Here is a 19,277-nt window from a genome sequence, read left to right on the forward strand (position 1 = left end):
AATTTTACCTTAGTAAAGCTGAAAAGAGCTAATTCACTAATCTTAGAGATTAATAAACAAAGGCTCAGAGAAGTTGAGATCTACCTAAGCTTATACAGGTTGCATTTTTTATTTTTTAAAGAGACAATCTTGCTACTTCACATTCTACATTTCTTATGTTGCTGCTAAAATGTTGATAATCTTATTTTAAGAATCTCTTTCGAATTAAATTTAGTAAGTCTTCCTCTTGAATATGCTATTTGATAATGTCATATAAGACTCTAGATTTCATCCTTCTCAAAACCCCAGGTGATTTCTAATTACAAAATAATGTATAAAGCACACTTCCTTTCATACTTAAAGAAAAAGAAAAGAGGTAGCCATTTAGTTATCTCAAAATCCATTTATTTTGTTGGTAAAATGATAAAGTATCTTATGCTCAGAGTTTACAAATAACTCCTTATTTCAAAAGTATAACCAATATTTCTATTTTACTGATATAAATGTTAGTTTTGTTTCCTGAAGCTTTCTAACATATACTGAATCATTTTCTTTAACAGAGACTGACTTTCTACTGAAGATGTTAAAAAAAAATGAACAGTAGATTTATTAAGTAAAATGAATTACTAAATATGCTAAATGGTAGTCTGAATAACCATTTTGTCACAGCATCAATTCTCAGACAAAGAGCAGTAAACTATAAAATTATTTTAAAACTTATGCTTACAGAAGAGCACTCCTCTCTGGATGGCAGAACTTTGAGTCCTTTGAGATCTGGCAGTCATGGGACATCACTCCGGAGGGAAAGGTACCCCAGAGAGGGCCGACTTTCAACTTCTTCTTCCTTCTATGCCTTTCAGGTAACTCGATTCTGGCTGCAGTTACCCTAGCAAACTACTCATTAATTGGGTCTATATTTTTAAGAGAGAGAAAGGTCTGTAATTTATGATCAAAGTCAATTGCTCTAAACTGAGGTTCCTTGTATTTTCTGGTCATCTTGGCACCCAGGTATGTAATGAGTTCACATCTCTCTATAAACTGTTCCATCTTCTTCTTATACTTTTTTCTTGTATATTCAGAACCTTTTGGATTAAAGGCTGTAGAAAATTTCACAGATTTGTGAGTGTTTTCCATTAGGTTAGGAAATCATTAAATTACAGAGAAAGAAAACTGTGTGTGTGATTGAGCTGAGATGATATACAAATTCCAAATAAAATTTGTGGATTATTCTATTTTAGATCATAATTGCCTTTTCACCATCCTCTAATATTTGAAAGCTGACTATATTACTCAGAGGCCCTGCTTTAAAAACTAGGAATTCAATTTTGGTATTTTTGTTAAAATATTTGCACACACACACACACACACACACACACATACCATTCAATAGATGAACCCAGCTCAACACTCCTATTTATCACATGTACTACAATTAGTGTTAAATTACTTGTGAGTAGCATATCATAAAAATAGACATACCTTTGAGATGAAATGCTATATAGAGTAGTGCAGATTTCTTTATACTTAAGAAGGGAAATTTGGGCTTTAAGCATCCCACTGCATTCATTGCTTTAATTAGAGAAGTTGCGATACCCTGCAGATAGGGAACAATTTAAACATGCACATATTTGAGTTGGATTTTTTTTCTTGGTGGCAAATAGATAAAGCAGCTATTCTTTGCCTCTAATAGCTTTCTAGGGTGGAGAATGGGGCTTATAAAGATGGTCTGATGACCGTTTAACCAGCAGAAAAGAAAGCCAAAATAAATTTCATTAGGAAAAATGAAAATCACAAATTGGGTTAATGCCAGTGAAGTGCTGGATACATGGGCTTCATCACACAATTCTCTATTTGTATACATTTGACATTTTCCATAGCAAAAAGTTAACAAAAGAAAGAAAGGGACACTGGGCTTTGAGTTGCCTTGGCCCATCCCTGCCTCTAGTGCTCAGACCTGGCCAGATGGCATCCCGCTACCAGGACCCGTGGCCCCCTGGCGAGGACTTTCCGAGACCACAGAGATCACTGCAGCCAAGCTTCTGGAGCCCCACGCAGGCAGACACAGTGGGGGCCCTCCTGACGAAACTTGGCTGTTATGAGAATACCCTCCCTGGGTGAGCTGCGTCTCGCATTTTGATATTAAACCAGACTGAAGGCCAAATATCTAGGAGAATTGAAAAAAAAAAAAAGTGGTCAAGAATTTTCATGAGAAAGGTATGAGATTGTGCCCTGGGCATTTATTTTATAGAATTAAAATAGTGTTTGGCTACTGTTAAGCTTTACTATGTTTAAAAAGAGTTATACTTAGATAAATAAAATGTAACTTCAGCAGGCAGATTCAGTGACAGTGTAACTCAACTCTGAAGCAAGGAATAAGCCTGTCGGACCCGGAATCTGTACATTTCAAAATAAGAAAACATTGTACAGACACTGAAATTCATAATACTACATGTCAAATGTAAATAATTTTATAACAATCTAGTCTTTTGTCACTTTAGTGCAGGTATTTGGGAACTAACTATATCACATATCTTAATTTTTATAACCACCCATAAACAAAGTAGGTTAAAAGTGGATTTCCAGCTTAAAATCAGAAAACTCTGTCTTGAATTTCACAGTTACCAAAAGAAAAATAACTGTGAAAGAAGAGATTCTTGTACTTTTCTAATGTATATATGTATATAGAAAATCATGTAACTGAACCTGTTCCAGATATCCAGGCAAAGGAAGACTCGTAAGATTTATTGGTTCCTTTAATGGGGGAAGTTTGTATGGAAGCTTCTGATTCCAGTATTTCAGTGGCAACCTGAAAACACAAAGTTCATTGGACAGATGCTCACAGATATACTCATTGCATGTATATAGGAATGTAGATATACAAGAGACAGCTAAAAGAGAAAGTTCATTACCCATCTTCCTCCAATGGAGAAAATGATCCAAGTGCAAAGACTGATGCTCCTAGAAATTCATGGCCATCACGGCTGCCTCAGTCCCTGGCCCTGCTCACCTATTCTCTTGTTTTTGACAGCAATCATATAATATTTTCTTTATTTTCTGCAAACTTCGGACTCTCCCAAATAACCCCCTACATAGATGCCATGCTGTACAAAGGGAAATTATCTAAAAGGAACTTGCTCAACTGCTTGTTGCCAGGAAAGCCCCATACAGGCTCCTCTTTCCATAGCGAAGTTTACCTCCCATCTAAGATCAGTCTCTTTGGATCTCCACCCTACCCTTCCCCCAGGTATCTTATATAGCATTTCTTTCTCCCTTGACCTTTGACATTTCCTTCCCAGGCATTGGATATTCCCATGCATCTGCCTTTAAGCATGCTCAAACCTCCCCCATTGAAAAGAAAAATAAAAAAGAAAAACAACCTTCAGGTTTTCAATCTCATGTCTCCTCCAGAAACTAATTTCTTTTTTTTTTTTTACAGTTAAACTTCTTCAAACAGTGTGCTTCACTAGAGATCACAGATGGATTACTGCAAATCCATCTGCAGATGTGACTTGATTCATATAGTATTTTTTAAAAAACTGAATTTATCACAAATATTTTAAAAATCAGGAAAAAAAATGAAAGGACATTTGGTTTTCAACTTGTGAAAAACAGAAATGTCTGGCAGAAGACCAGTAGCTGCTGCCCCCTTTAGTTGGGACATGCGCGGTCCAGGATGCAGCAGTCCCCACCACTTCCTGTTGTTTCACATCCAACCTGCTTCCCTCACTTACTTCACCTTCCGGGCGCTGTAGACATCTGTGTTTGTAACCTCTGGGCTACAGGTAAGGTCTTAATTTCATCACCTCGCATCCACGCCTCGGTACTCTGCAATTGGCTACTCACTTGGCTCGACTGAAACCATTCTTGCCAAGATCACTGATGACCTGTTATAAACTAAATCTGACATACTTTTCAAATCTTGTCTTGCTTCGCCTCTCAGCAGCCTTTAAATCTGTCGGTTCACCCTCCCAGAAACTCCCTCTCCCCTTCATCTCCCAAGCCTCCCCTCCTGGCTCTCCTTTCACCTCTATGTGGGTTCTTCCTTCCATTCTCCATTGTAAACTCTTCTTCTGACATTCCTTTGTCGCTCTTTCTCAGGACTTGTCTCAAGCCTGCTGCCTTTTCCTCATTAATCTTCATGAGTGACTTCAAACATGCTACATTGTTTTGGGCAGGATTACTCCAAAAGTATCCCTGGTGTTCCTGTCTCTAATCCATTATCAACATTCCAATGATGGTCTCTCTCCAAAGCAAATTTGATGATAGAACTCAGAACCAGTCCATGTATTCAGAACGCCCAGCAAGCAGATCAAGTCCAAATGACTTATGGTGACTTTACTTGACCTTCCACACTCAGGCCTGGCTCACTACCTCCAGGCTCACCTCTTGCTCCTTTCCCTCTCCACATCACGTCTAGCCATGCTGAACTTTTTGCAGTTCTGAGATCACAGGGCCAGGTTCGTCGGTCCCTCTGTTTAGAACCTGTCCCTTTTCTGTTCATCTAGCCAATTCCCACTTCTCATTCAGGTCTGACACAAACAGGCAACCTAGTCAGATTTTTGGGCTTCACTTTCCCAGAACTCCTGGCATTTCCCCACCCTAAACCCCATCACATTCTGTTTTCTTATTAGATACTTAAAGTTTCTTTTACCTCTGAGCCTCAGGCTTTGGAATGGCAGGGATCAGTCCTTGTTCACCATCATATATATACATATATGTGTGTGTATGTATATATCTATGTATATATATACACACACGTTACAGCATGGTGCACTGAACATAGAAGGTATTCAAGAAATATGTGACTTAATGAATGGTCTCACCTCAAAAATTTCTGAAGTTTCTCATTACTCTCACAAATATATATACGATCACGATATTCTAAGGCGTACTTAATATTACCAGGTACTAGGGCTTCATAGCTGAAAGACAAAAAAAAAAAAAAAACAAAACACAAAACACAACCCTATAGTATAATTATTATGCAGTATTGCATAAATAAAATGTCAAAATGTTTTCTTTTTCTACCTATGCAACTCAAGGAAGAAATAGAATATTTTTCAGTTAAACAATAGTGACCTTTTGACCACAACATTAAGATTGTTATATGAACCACTTATTGTGAGTGGAGATATCATCCTGTACTTGCATGAGGCCTTGCCTTTGATTTCCATCCTGATAGGTCACTGGACAGTAGCCCTGGAGCTCAGCACACTTAGGGAATCGTTTCTTCAGCTCTGACAGCGTCAGCCTTTTGGGGATCATGTCAGCAGATGGGAGTGGATGAGGCGCTAATGGAGGCACATATAATTCTGGGTTCTCCAAAAACTTCTGTAAAAGATTACAGCAATAAGGCCATTTAAAACAAGAATACCATGCCAACCAAAAACCCACAGGGGTTCTCCTGGTACTCTCCCCATTTTCATTAGCAACTTTTGGGCTCCCAAACCATCTGAGAGCTGCTTTCAGCACTACAATAACTCCTTCCCCGGCTGGAAGTTCCTTATAGTAATACTCACAAGTGATTGTCTCTGTCTCTCCTAATCTATCTCACTCACCCACTCACTCACTCATCCATTAACAGAAAAAAATATTTGTTGAGCTCCTACCATGTGCCAGGCACTCAAGAGTACACAGTCCCCTGCCCACCTGTCTTCCTGTCCTGTAGGGTAATTAACTAGTTGCGTGCCTCTTGCCAGGTGAGGTAACTTTTCCAGCTTCGGTTATCACTCTATGAAATGAAGGGCTCAGACCAGACACATGGTCTCCAATATCACCTGCAGTTTTTCAATTCTGTGATAATTATTTCAATAAACAGAAAGAAACAAATGTCTCCTTAATTAAGTGATCAGCAAACTCTAATTCTTCGGAGGAAAATAAAATGTTCAGAGGCATCTGTTTAGTTTTTAACTACCAATCTTTTTGTGTCATCACATTATGGACATTATATTAGAACAAATCTGCATTCTGTTCCATTAAACAGAAATATGAGGTATACTGAGCATTCTAGTGATAGAAAAAAAATTAAAGCACAGGAATCACTGACTCATTTCTACTGACTCTGACTTCCCCTCTGTAGCCTTGGAGCTGAGCACCCTGCATGCCCTTCCGTGGGCTGAGCCCTGATGCTCAGCAACATCCTTCCATTGGCCAGGCTCGACATCGGGTCTCCCTGTCTGTTAAGCTGGCTCAGGCTGAGGGCCCATCACTGACCCTCGGCTTCTGCTTTGTGCTAAAATATTTTTTGGGATGCAGTCCCAGGACTGGCCTCTGTGTTGTCTCATTGATTCCAAAACCATAGGTTTCAATAATGGGGCCCCTGGTCCCCAGATGCTGGTGTTCAAAACTATGTCCACTCCTTCCTATCTGATGAATTCTGAGACGGGAGTTTTCCTTCTCTAGTAAATATTTGGAGTTAGGAATAAGCTTACATTCAGTTTTTCCTGAGAATCCATTTTGTAATAATGCCCTCTGAACTCTGCTGCAAATTCCAAGGACTCAGTTACAGAGCAATCAACTAATTCATATGATTCTGCCAGGCTGACAGGGCAGAACTGTCCAAATTCACCCAGGCGGGAAATCAGTTCTTGAGGGGTGATGCATAACTTGTCAATGCAGGCAGCTTTCCCTAGTATTAACAGATCAACTATTACTATATATACTTTTTTCCATAGAAAACACAGTGATTTTTTAAAATTAAAATACTTTAATTACACAGCACTATACAAAGGCACACACATTGTAACTTTCCAAGCAATAGTAAAAAGTAAAAGTTTCTCTTCACACGTCCGTCCTCACAGTCCTGCCTAAGAGGTAATTCCTGCTGTTTTGCATTCTTTTCAGACTTTTTCCTGTACAACTGCATGTGCACATGTGTATTTTTTTCATATCGTATACTTATGCCACAATACTATAAATCTTATTCTGCAGCTTGCTTTAATTACTTAGCTGTGGTCTTTCACATCTTTCCATATCAGGTTATATAACTTAAATAATTTTTAAAATTGATGCATAGTATTCCATTGTATAAATATACATATAGTTTACTGAACCATTTTTCTGTTGATGGATATTTTGGTTGTTTTTAATTCTTAGCTATTATAAATTATTTATGTTAATAACAATATATACACACATATGTGTATGTACATGTACATGTATATGTCCATATATACACCCAATCACACATATACATTTGCTTCCTAGTTTTAATTTTTCTATGGATAGATTTTAGGAAGTGCAAGTAGTTTGTTGACATGATGTCACTGACACAAACTTGACCCTGTACCCAGATGCTACTCAAAGGAAGTGAAGAAATATCCCACAGTGACTAGGTTTGTCCTAAGGAATCTACTTTAAAAATACAGAGCCCAAGTTCCTCAAAGGACAAGTTTAAGAGTTTTCTTTCTAATACTCTGCTGCAATGGGGACACAAAAGCAATATGAGATATTATAGAAAATAAAATTACTTTTTTTACACCTCAGTTATAATGAGTAAATTCTGACCCCAATATATTTTGTTAATGGTACCTTTTAACAGTGAAAGATTTTACCTTTAAAAAAAAATTTGATTAATTTATTTTTAGAGAGAGGGGAAGGGAGGAAAAAAGACAGGAAGAGAAACATTGATTGGTTGCCCCGCACATCCCCAACCAGTGACCTGGCCCACAACCAAGGTACATGCCCTAACCTGGACTCGAACCAGCAACCTTTCATTTTGTGGAATAATTCCTAATCCACTGAGTAACATTGGTCAGGGATTACCTTTTTAAAATTATGCCTAGGAAGGTCTGAAATTAACTATGAAATTACAAGACAGTTATTTGCTAGTATGAACACATAAAATTTATCCTCAGAATCAGAGTGATGTGCCTACAAGCTAAGAAATGCAGAGGATTACTGACAACACTGAAAGTGGAGACAAAGGCATGGGACAGGCTTTTTCTTACAGCCTAGATTCTTCAGAGAGATTTTGGTCCTGTCAACACTTTGATTTTGAGCTTCTAGCATCCAGAACTGTGAGAGAATAAATTTCTGTTGTTCAAGCGACCCAGCTTGTGGTACTTGTTATAGCAGCCTTAGGAAACTAAAGCAGTTACAAAAGACTGTGGTGTCTGTCTCATTGACATCCTTTCTTGCCCTCTTTTCTGTTCATTGGATAAAGCAAGCTGCCATGTTGGAAAGGTCTGTGTGGCAAGGAACTGCGGCCTGCAGTCCCGCAGTCCTCAAGGGACCACATCTTGTCAATAGCACATGAGTGAGGTTCCCAGCTGATCCTTCAGGTAAGGCTGTCATCCTGGCCAACACCGCCAACATCTTCACTGAAGCTTTGTGAGAGACCGAGAAGGAGAGGACCCAGTTAGGCTATGCCTGGGCTCCTGGCCCGCAGAACCTGTGTGTGCTATTGTAAGCTGCAAAGTTTTGGAATAATTTGTTATACAGCAATAAACAAGTAATACACTATTCCACCTGCTGTTTATGACACAGAGAAGAAAAGGCTAAGAATCTCCAATATCCCTTTCCTACAAAGAATATTATACTGTTGTAATACTATAGTGGTGCAACATTATTTTCAAGTATTATAATGTATAGTGTTATGATATAATAATATATGGTATTATTGAAGTATATAGTATTATATAGTGCAATAGTATTATACTATATGGTTCTATAGGTTGCTGTTTAGCTCAGATGTGCTGAACCTCACCAATTCTGACAGATTCAGTAATTTAGAATCACCTGACTTAAAGTCCTAAGTGACACTTTATTATCTTTTTTTGATTCTTGGGATATTCTTGATGACATTCGGCAATGTCTATAGATTCTATTCTGGAACGTGGCAGAATGAGGAAGTATTTCTTTATTCTTCTAGCCCTGACTTCGCACCATCTATTAGTAGAGCAAACCTTGGCCCCTGATTGGGGAGGATCATTTGAAAAGCACACAAAGGAAATGCAGGAAGAAAAAAAATTATAACTGAGTTCAAAGAATTGGTCACAGGCTAGATTATTAGGTGTGAGGTGAAGCAGAAGAGCAAGAGGGGCAGACTCCAATTAGATTTAACTATTCAAGGCAGGGGTATATTGGGATAATGCAGTGGATACTCTGGGGTCCCACTCAGATCTCTTTTCAGTGGTCATGCACCTGTCCCCTAGCTGCTGGGAACACTGGTGCTGATAGCTCAGAGCTACACTGGGATTTGTCCCTATGTCACAGGTTATACCTCCTTCCAAAGTGACCGATGGTCAGTGACAGGTTAATGAGAGTATATTAAGCCTGGCCTCTCTCCTTAATTTGGGAAATTCTGAAAGCTCATCCCAGCACTGGTGCCCGACCAGGCCCCCCACCCCTGCCCCCCGCGCCATAGGATCTACTGAGGCTTCAGTTTCCATGGCATTGCAGTTTAGTTTTTCCCTCTGCTCAATTCTACTATCCTCACTTCCCCACCAGGGGATCTCCTGATTAGGGCTAGCAGATAAAATACAGTATGCCTCATGCAATATTTGGGACATTGTTATACTAACAAATTATGTTGTTCATCTGAAATTCAAATTTTAGTGGGCATCCTGTATTTTTCTTTTTTTAAAGATTTTTAATTTAGTTTTTTAGAGACAGGGGAAGGGAGGGAGATAGAGAGGAAGAGAAATATCAATGTGCGATCGGTTGCCTCCCTTACACCCTCAACTGGGGACCTGGCCCACAACCCAGGCATGTGCCCTGACTGGGAATCAAAGCAGTGACCTTTTGGTGCATAGTCCAGTGCTCAACCCACTGGGCCACACCAGCCATGATTGTATTTTTATTTTCTAAATCTGGCAACTCTACTCCTCTACTCCTCATACTACTTTCTGATAAAGCTTCTACATATGTATAACTGTTCACATTGTTACAGATGTCCCCATTCCCTCACCCTTTGTCCACCTCCACCCAGTCCCTACCCCCCTTCTGTCTGGCCATTACCACACTGTTGTCCTTTATATATGTTCTTTGGCCAATCCCTTCCCTTTCTTTCGTCCAGTTCCCCCTCTCCCCTCCCCTTTGACAGCTGTCAGTCTGTTCCATATATCCATGCCCCTGTTTCTTTTTTGTTTTTCACCTTGAGTCTGTTTCCAGGGAACCCAATCTGAGGCAGGGAGGGTGAAATAACAGAAAAATAAATGAGGCATGGTTTTTGCTTTCAAAGTCTGTTGTGGAATGTTTTACTAGTGTGATGCTATCTAAAATTTATTGGGAGAAGTTTCCTAAAAATTCAATTCTTCCTTTCGTTGCATTCTTATCTTCATGGCTTATAACATTCAGGTGAAAACAAATTTCCAATTTGCAGACAAACAGGAACCAAAGATAATGCCCAAACAATGAAGCAAGTCAAGAGTCAATGATACAATTATTATCAGTATCCTCGCTGCATTTTTCCTTGTCCTAGATTCTCTTAGTCAAGTTGCTCTCCCATACCTTATTATATCTTCCTCTTTATAGTTTCCAAAGTTAAACAAAGTCATTGAACAAATGTCTGCAGGACCCCTACAGATAAACTGTTTGGAGTCATCACTGTTTTTAGAGATATAAGATATAGATAACTTGTCTTCTATTTTGTGTATTTTTGGAGAAAAACCAAGAAACTTTTAGGAAATATAATCAAACATTTTCTTTCATGGATTCCAAATATAGATGAAAAGACATTTTGTGCTCAAGTTTAATTTTTATAGACTTAACATTTATATAACAATGAATGTAAACAGTAAAAATAACTTTAGTTCTAGATTCCTAAACAAAATTTTGACAAGTGTCACTCCACAGACCACTGCCCTCATATAACTACCATTCTTGAAACAAGCTTCTTACATGTCATCCCAAATACCGTAAATTCTTCTAGTGAAAGGCCATGTATTATTGTATGTGCTAAGTTTACACAGGCACTCAATAAACAATAGCACGAATAGCAGCAGTCATTTATTAGAACAAATATATATGTCCACAAAAATTAGATAGTACTACATATTTAAATACTAACTAAAACTGTGGGAACAAATGTTCAAATTGAATGAATTTTAGTAACATGAGCTATGCATGTGTAGACTTTAAATTCACATTTTAATCTATGTTAACAATTAATGTTTTCTTACCTGCTTTTATTCTTTCCAGGTATGTCTGCATGTATCTATTCACCATTTTTATGTTATTAATAACTTCATTCCATACCCACCATTTGCTGTGAAATCCATCAATCACATACCAATTCTGATGTTGTTCTTGATAATATTGCCTAATCTCACCAATATTTTTGTGGTACTTTGAGTTCTTGACAGCTGTAATATGTGTGCTATTGTGCAGTGGATAAGGCGAACTAATAGAGAAACAGAGAAGGAGTGGGCAAAGCTGTTTAAAACATACTTTTTTTCTGGATCATTAAAGTGCATTCTTTAATTATTATTTTCATCACATCCATTACCTTTGTTCATTTTTTCTTTCCAGGAGCAACCTTTTGAAAATCTCCTTGGAAGGCACATCCAACTCCAGGATGACCAAGGGGATGATTGACCTGGCTTCCAAGAGGCTCATTTGATACTTAGTTAGAGGGTATCCATCGATGACAACACTAAAAAGGAGAGACATGAAAATAAAAATTACAGATTTCTTTTCGCTCATACCTTCCTTTCTGTCTTCTAGAACCAGTCCATCTCTTTAGGAGTAGCCCCATGCTCTTCCTTATATAACCTGATTTATCTTCTTTGTGTTCCACTCCCTTTATCTCTTTCTATATATGCATATTTTTAAAGATTTTATTTATTTATTTTTAGAGAGATGGGAAGGGAGGGAGAAAGAGAGGGAAGGAAACAACAATGTGAGAGAAAAACATTGATTGGTTGCCTCTTGCATACACGCCGACTGGAGACTGGGCCCATGACCCAGGCGTATGCCTTGACTGAGAATCAAGCTCATGACCTTTTGCTTTGCGAGACGATGCCCAGCCAACCTGAGTTACGCAGGTCAGGGCTATCTCTGTATTTTTAATCTCAGACAGCCCAAGGCCCAGGAGGAGGGTAGCGTACACAGGGAAACAGCTCCGCATTCACACACTTAGCATCCTAAGCGTATTAATTTTAGGATTCCAGAGAGAACACACAAAATACCTTGAATATTGTGTTTCTCAGTGGAGGAGGCTGGGGTGTGTGGAAGGGGAGATGAAGAGTTGGTGAGAGGGGCCCTATAGTATCTGCAAGAGAATCATTCTATCAGGACCCACCATGCCACTGAGGAGGAGTGAAGGAGAATTTTTTTAGTCCAACAGCTTGAAGTAATGGGAGTGTTACTATCAAACTCAGAGGAGGAATGAAGGCTGTTTGCAGATTCTGGGAGGAGTGGTCCCCAAAGTCAGGGGAATGCTGGCTGGTGGTCATCAGGTGGGGCTACACTCCGTGCTCTCCAGCCAGATCTCTAGGCACTAGCCAGTGCTCAGCTCCATGGCCAAGAGGATCGTAAGTTCCCCTAGCCAGGCAAGCCTAGTAGACAACGTATGGGGGTGTCATTGTCATTGTCTTTAATGGAGAGTGGCTCAGCTTCTCTGTCTTGTGAAGGGTCGAAGGGCCCTCAGGATTATGGAAATTCAGAGTGAATAAGTAGTCACTCTCCTAGTAGAAGGTGAGATTTCTTGCATGCGAAGAGGAATGCCAGGGCGGATGTAACTCAATGTGCATAAGCCTCAGAGCCTTCTCTGGGAAAAAATAATCTGATACCCCAGAATCTTTTCTCATAACTGAAATTAGGAGCACTGTCCAAGGATTTGATTAAGGACCAGTTGCAGGGACGGGCAAGGGGGCTCCTAACAAACATCTTTGAGGAAATCAGGGATTCTAGGTCAGTGGCCAGGGCTCAAGAGCAGGGCCTTAGGTTTCACCATCTTCCTGCTGAGTGTGACCAGTGGCTGTGGCAGGGGGCAGTCACTGAGCAGAAGAGTGGAAACTGAAGACACAGCTCAAGCACAGGGAGCTCTCCTGTCCTGGCACTATGGGGTGGGGGAGGGCACTGCTCCCTGTGAGGGGGGAGGGCCACTTCTTCATCACTCCACAGGGCAGTGGGAAGCCCTACTGGCCGGCAGAAGTCACCTATGAGAGAGTATGGTAATATCATTCCTTCCCCAGAGCTATATCAGGACAGTTGTCACCAGTCAAAGGTAATGCCAAGTGGTGGACTGTGTAGGCCCAGAGGCTTGCTGCAGGGGTTGCTGCAGCGGGTAGAGTGGCCTGCTTGTTGTTCTGGCATGTAAAGGTTCAAGCCAAGTTTTAGGTTGACAGAAAAGTAAAATTTTATACCATACAGGTGCCCAAAGCTTGACAAGCAGATCATACCTTTGATAAGAGCTTTAAACCCAATTGAAGATAAATGTTTTAAATTCCAGTGAGTAATTTCCTGAGTTAACCACCTCCTCAAGACCCCCACTCACCCTGCAGTATTGCATACGCTTTCCATCAGAGATATTTCTAAGGCTTGAATAGCCAGTTTATCAGGTGCTGTCATTCCTTTATGAAGATGCCAATTTAACATAAGTGCCAGCTCTGTGTCTGGTTGGTTGTTTAACACGTAACGCAAAGCTTCTCCTACTGACAAACGCTTTAAGCCATATTCGCTTGAAATTTTCTGGGCAACTGAAAAACATTAAAACTTTTGAACTCACTCCATTTCACAAATACATCAGTTAATCTTAGTTCCAGATTCTAGTTAATTGATGTCAATAGCAAACTAATCTTCACATTCCTCAAAGACATTTTGAGAATTAAAATTGCTACATTTTACTGAATTAATACTTTCAAGGGTCAGTCATTATTAGTAGTGCAGGTATGTGGCTGATGGATCTGGTAATGAGCCAACTCTGTGTGTTTTTCCCATAACCGAACTGACAATTAAGTTTTCTCTTCCTTCTTTGTATGAGGTAGTAAAATTATTGAGAGCTTTACAAGGCATTCTATGTATAGTATTAATATTTGGCATCATGTCCAAAATAGCTCAGTTAATCCTCTGGGAAACAATTTAAAAAATTATAATGGCATACCAGACATTTTAATAGTAATTCAGAGCTTATGAGGCAATTTTTCTTCTGTGACTTTGATATTTTCAGCTCTTCCACCAGATGGGTAGAACAGATGTTGAAATTCCAATTCTATACATGAGACAACTGAAGCCCAATTAAATGAATGACTTGGCCAAGGTCACATAGATGTTGCCATTGGTTGGAAGAAGACTCACTTTGGCTTTACTTCTCCTAAAGGACACCAGGGAATGGCTTCCAGGAACTAGTATAAATGTGGGCGTACCCTGTTGGGGTCACATACCCCGCCTCATCAGTGTCTGCAGGCAGCAGTGTGTGGGGGGGCAGAGAGCCCATCTCATCCTGCAGGGATGCAGATGGACTGACTGCAGCTAAGATCGCCTAAAAGGGAACCCCCATGAGAGCTGCAGATGCCTTAACTTCGGTTTTGCCAGCAATGCTGGAAACAGACCTATGTTCTTAAAGCTGTAAAAATAATCAAGCTTTTACAATTTGACATTTTGTTTAAAAATTAACCTCTATTTCAACAAAGAAATGAGAAACCAGATGGTCTTGTCTCCATTTTTATTTTACACTGTGGTTGTGGGATCGTATTTAAATGACAACGTTCTGCTTCCTTTGGGAAATATCGGTATCTATGTGAACATTTTAAATATGACTATTAAAGGCTCTTATCATGTTAAGAAACTTAAATAAGCAAAACAAATTTCATCTGAAGGACTGGAACACAAAACTCCCCTTCATTTTTCCTGTGATAAATTCAAATGGATCTTCGACCTCATCTCTGTCCTTCATTCTCTATTCTGGGTCGTGAAGTCCATTGTTTTCCTTTCAAATATCTCCTGTATCTGTCCTTTCCATTTTTATTCTCACCGTGACAATCACTGTTCATGCTGGAACCATGTCATTTTGAAATATGTACTACACCAACCTATTGTTGGACTATTTGCCTTTAACCACACAAACACAGAGTCCAAAGTTATTAAAAACTCAAACATTACAGGAATACAGTTTACCAAATGTCCTATTCAATTCAGCAACAATTAAGAAAATAGACTTCCAACTCTTTTAACTATTAATATGGTAGATACCACTTATAAAATTTTTAATATAATTTTTATGTTGTATCAACATACTGTCATTTGACTATGTTTATGTTCTATTAGTTAATTTCTTTTCTTGTATTATCTTTGTTAGGATTTGATATCAGCATTATGCTAATTTAAAAATGAATTTGTATTCTTTATCCTTTTTGGATTATATGGACCATATTCCTTAATAAAAAAAACCTGAAAATAAATCAGGAAGCTGTCTTTTCTCTTGCTCCGGAAAAGCTTATATAAACACAGGAAGGCTCTCTTGAGTTTTTAACACTTTCAAAGTTTGCATAATTTTTCTCTAAAACCATTTGATCCTAGGCTGTTCTGGAGTAGGGCTATATTTTTTAACGCTTTCTCTCTAATGGCTATTGATCCATTTATGTTTTCTCTCTCTTTCTAAGTCAATTTGGACAGTTGGTTTCTTGGAGAAGTGGCAGGGCTTCTCAGGCGATTCTTTTATGCTTATTGGTAACAAAGGCAAACATATCCTTACCTGTAGTTTTCCCAGATTTGGGAGGCCCCACAATTGCAATCTTAATGGGCACATTAGGCTTAGGTTTGGGTTGGCAAATGTATTTGATTGGGTTCTTCATAAATTTTTCTCTAGTTTCCTTACTAGATAAAAAATAAATATACTGACGATGGATTACAGGATAAACTGGATTCTCTGAATTTTCAACTGGCTTGAGTGTCTCTCCTTCACTTAGCTGCAATATATACATAATTACAAAGTTAGCTTTAATTTATACAACTATAATATATTGAAATAATTATTTTTAATATTCATAACAAAATTATTTTAATTACTGTAATTTTATGCAGTGTGTACAAGTAGATTTCATCCAATTGGAATTCAATCAAATGTGGGATGGTTTTCTTTCTTAATTTTAGTCTTAATTTTTTAAATTACAGTTGACAGTCAACATTATATTAATTTCAGGTGTACAGCATTATGGTTAGACATTTAGATAACTTACAAAGTGATTCCCCCAATAAGTCTAGTATCCACTTGGATATATATTCCCAAATATATTAGAAAATAAAAGAATCTGTTAAATGAGAATAAGGAAACTAATTATAATCAAATATTAATATCTTTAAAAACTGTGCAAAAAGAACAAATTATTTTATACCCTTATGTCATCTTTCTTAAAAGACTTTCAGTTTATGACAGTTAGCGTGCTTTGCTTTCCTTTATAATGCCTATAGTGTATATACTCAACGTTTCTGCCAAGAAGTATAAAGTTGTTTGGATATATTCATGGGCCAATTTATCTTTACAAACAGGTCTATTCCTAAGGTAATGTTATGGATGGAGATGTGTTCCCCCAAATGCATAGATCAAAACCCTAACACAGAGTTACTACATTTGGAGATAGGCCTTCAAGGAAGTAACTGAGGTCAAATGAGTCATAAGAATGCAGCCTTAATCCAACAGGACTGGTGTCCTTGTAAGAAGAGGAAGAGACACCAAGGGTGCAGTCCTAGGTTATTATCTTTTAGGGTATGCTGTTAGGACAAATACCACTCACCTAATCAACAGCAGCCACGAAAGGAAAACAATCCACCAAAAAGGCAGCCTGGCAGCCTAAGGGGCAGGGAAGGAATAGAGTGGGAGGAGTTGTCCCATGTCTTTGCACTGGTGGTGATGAGAACTGGGCAATTAATTGATGCTAGGTTTGTATATCTTTTTTAAAGCATCAGACGGCCAGGCATTAGCCACCCTTGGACTTGATGGAGTAGATGTGAAACAGTGTGGTAACACAGCTCCTCCCCCAGAACTATAATAAGACAATCGTTAGTAGTCAATGGTATGGTTGACATTATCATTCTTGGGCTGGAGTGACATTTATGACTGGGAGTAAATGTTCTGCATAAGGAGAAACTCAGGAATGGGGTGGAATGTCTGCTCTATGCTTTATACTCGGTAATAAAAGAAAAGCTGAAAGTTTAGTGGTTCCATTTCAAATTTTCAGATTAAGTGTGAATCCTTACAGTAGGATGACACTAATACTCATGATGTCATAAAATCAGAAGTATCAAATTATTAGGCAAAAAGAAGAACTCCCAAAAGCTCTTACAAATGATTTCTTACATGCTTAAGCCCTCCCTATGACTGTGTACTCATTTTTCTACAATCCTACTTATGTTTGGACATGGGCCCCTTTTTCCTCTCTAAATAGACTTCTGACTTTGCCTGCTTTTTCCCTATCTTTCCTATCTCAGAGAGAACGTTAGGGCATGACTATGTTTGACACCCTTTCTGGTGATTCTAATACATGCTTAACTCTATCCAGTTCTCTATGGAGGGAACTGTCATAGTGTTTTTATATTTTAGCATGACATTTGAAAATGTTTCTCTTATGGTTAAGATAAAGAAGACAGCAGAAATAAGTAGAATTAAAACTGATTATGTTAATATCAACCAAGAAGGAGGTTTCAAGCAGCAATAACATGCACTTGGCTCTGTCTTGGACCCATCCTCCAAAATACCTTTTATCAGCAACCCATAATAATAATACATTTAATAACAACAATAAATCATATTAATTGCACTGTTGCAAGCACTTCACAGTAATTAACTCATTTAATCATTGTAACAACATTTTCAGGCAGGGATTATTCATATTCCCATTGTGTAAGCAGGAATGGCTCAGAGAGGTTAAGCGATTTGTCAGGTGTATTCCACTAGTAAGCAGAGGTTTTGGACTGCGGCAGTCTGGCCCCAGAGGCCCTGGTCTTCTCCACTGCGCTGCATCACTCATAAAAATAAAAAGGTAACTTGGTTGAGTAAGCAGATCACCACTAGATGATATTCTTTTATTGTCATTATAGTGCTTAATTCTGACAAGAACCTATTTGTTTATTTACTTATTTATTGCCTATCCTCCCTCCCTAACCCAACTAGAATATAAGCTCCAGAACAGAAAAAACCTTGTCTGTTTTGTTCACTATTCTATTCCCAGGGACTAGAACAGTGGCTGGCATGCTCTGGTTAAGATTTGCTCAAAACCATCCTGGTAATCATCAATAAATCATCAAACAACAAATGTTGGTTTGGATGTGGAGGAAACAGAACCCCCATGCACTGTTGGTGGGATTGCAAATTAGTGCAGCCACTATGAAAAGCAGTATGGAGATTCCTCAAAAAAATTAAAAATAGGATTACCTTATGAGCGAGCAATTTCACTCCTGGATATTTATCCAAAGTAATCCAAAACGCTAATCTGAAAAGATATATGCTTCCCTATTTCATTGCAGCATTATTTACAAAAGCCAGGATATGGAGGCAACATAAATGTCCATCAATAGACTATTGGATAAAGAGGATGTGGCACACATATATAGTGTAATAAAAAGAAGGAAATCTTACCATTTGTGACCTAAAGAGTATTGTACTAAGTGAAATAAGTCAGACAGAGAAAGGCAAATACCATATGATTTCACTTATATATGGAATCCAATAAACAAAATAATTAACAAACAAAACAGAAACAGACTTATAGATACAGAGAACAAACTGATGGTTGCTAGAGGGGAGGGAGTTGGGAAGCTGGGTGAAAAAGGTGAGGGATTAAGAAGTACAAACTGGCAGTTACAAAGTAATCACAGGAATGTGAAGTACAGCATAAGGAATACAGTCAATAATATTGTAATAACTATGTATGGTGCCAGGTGGATACTAGACTTATTGGGGGAATCACTTTGTAAGTTATCTAAATGTCTAACCATGATGCTGTACACCTGAAACTAATATAATGACTGTCAACTGTAATTTAAAAAATTAAGACTAAAATTAAGAAAGAAAACCATCCCACATTTGAAGTTATTGAATTCCGACTGGATGAAATCTACTTGTACACACTGCATAAAATTACAGTAATTAAAATAATTTTGTTATGAATATTAATGACTCATTTTGAATTGTGTCTCACACTTTCCAGAGGACTTAATACTCTTACATTTAATCACAGTGGCCTGGTGGCATTATTCTTCCATCTATAGGTACAGAAACAGAATCAAAGGAGTTAAATGACTTGCCTAAAATCAGATAGCAAATTAGCAGCAGAGTTCAACTCTCTAGATGCTTAGTTTGAAAATATTTCCAATACCATCTTCTTTTGCTACAAAGTTAAAACCAAATTGAAATTGGG

The 19,277-nt window shown here is 38.4% G+C and overlaps 1 protein-coding gene across 1 annotated transcript in view; it reads right to left on the reverse strand.

Moving 5' to 3' along the window:
• Positions 1 to 858: 858 nt before the first annotated feature.
• The window catches only part of AK9 (adenylate kinase 9), a 105,846-nt gene continuing 87,427 nt past the window's right edge, over positions 859 to 19,277 (reverse strand). Inside the window, exons 30-39 of the mRNA XM_054568640.1 lie at positions 15,617 to 15,830; positions 13,421 to 13,622; positions 11,429 to 11,575; positions 11,103 to 11,323; positions 6,411 to 6,607; positions 5,141 to 5,310; positions 4,803 to 4,901; positions 2,683 to 2,785; positions 1,459 to 1,573; positions 859 to 1,076 (exon numbers count right to left, since the gene is read on the reverse strand). Coding sequence (XP_054424615.1) covers positions 874 to 1,076; positions 1,459 to 1,573; positions 2,683 to 2,785; positions 4,803 to 4,901; positions 5,141 to 5,310; positions 6,411 to 6,607; positions 11,103 to 11,323; positions 11,429 to 11,575; positions 13,421 to 13,622; positions 15,617 to 15,830 — 1,671 coding nt within the window. The 3' untranslated portion in view covers positions 859 to 873. The remainder of the gene's footprint in view (positions 1,077 to 1,458; positions 1,574 to 2,682; positions 2,786 to 4,802; positions 4,902 to 5,140; positions 5,311 to 6,410; positions 6,608 to 11,102; positions 11,324 to 11,428; positions 11,576 to 13,420; positions 13,623 to 15,616; positions 15,831 to 19,277) is intronic.

The sequence above is a fragment of the Pteronotus mesoamericanus genome, unplaced genomic scaffold (assembly GCF_021234165.1).
Source record: "Pteronotus mesoamericanus isolate MK-2021 breed Mesoamerican mustached bat unplaced genomic scaffold, CSHL_Meso_final contig_20, whole genome shotgun sequence".
NCBI classification, from domain to species: domain Eukaryota; kingdom Metazoa; phylum Chordata; class Mammalia; order Chiroptera; family Mormoopidae; genus Pteronotus; species Pteronotus mesoamericanus.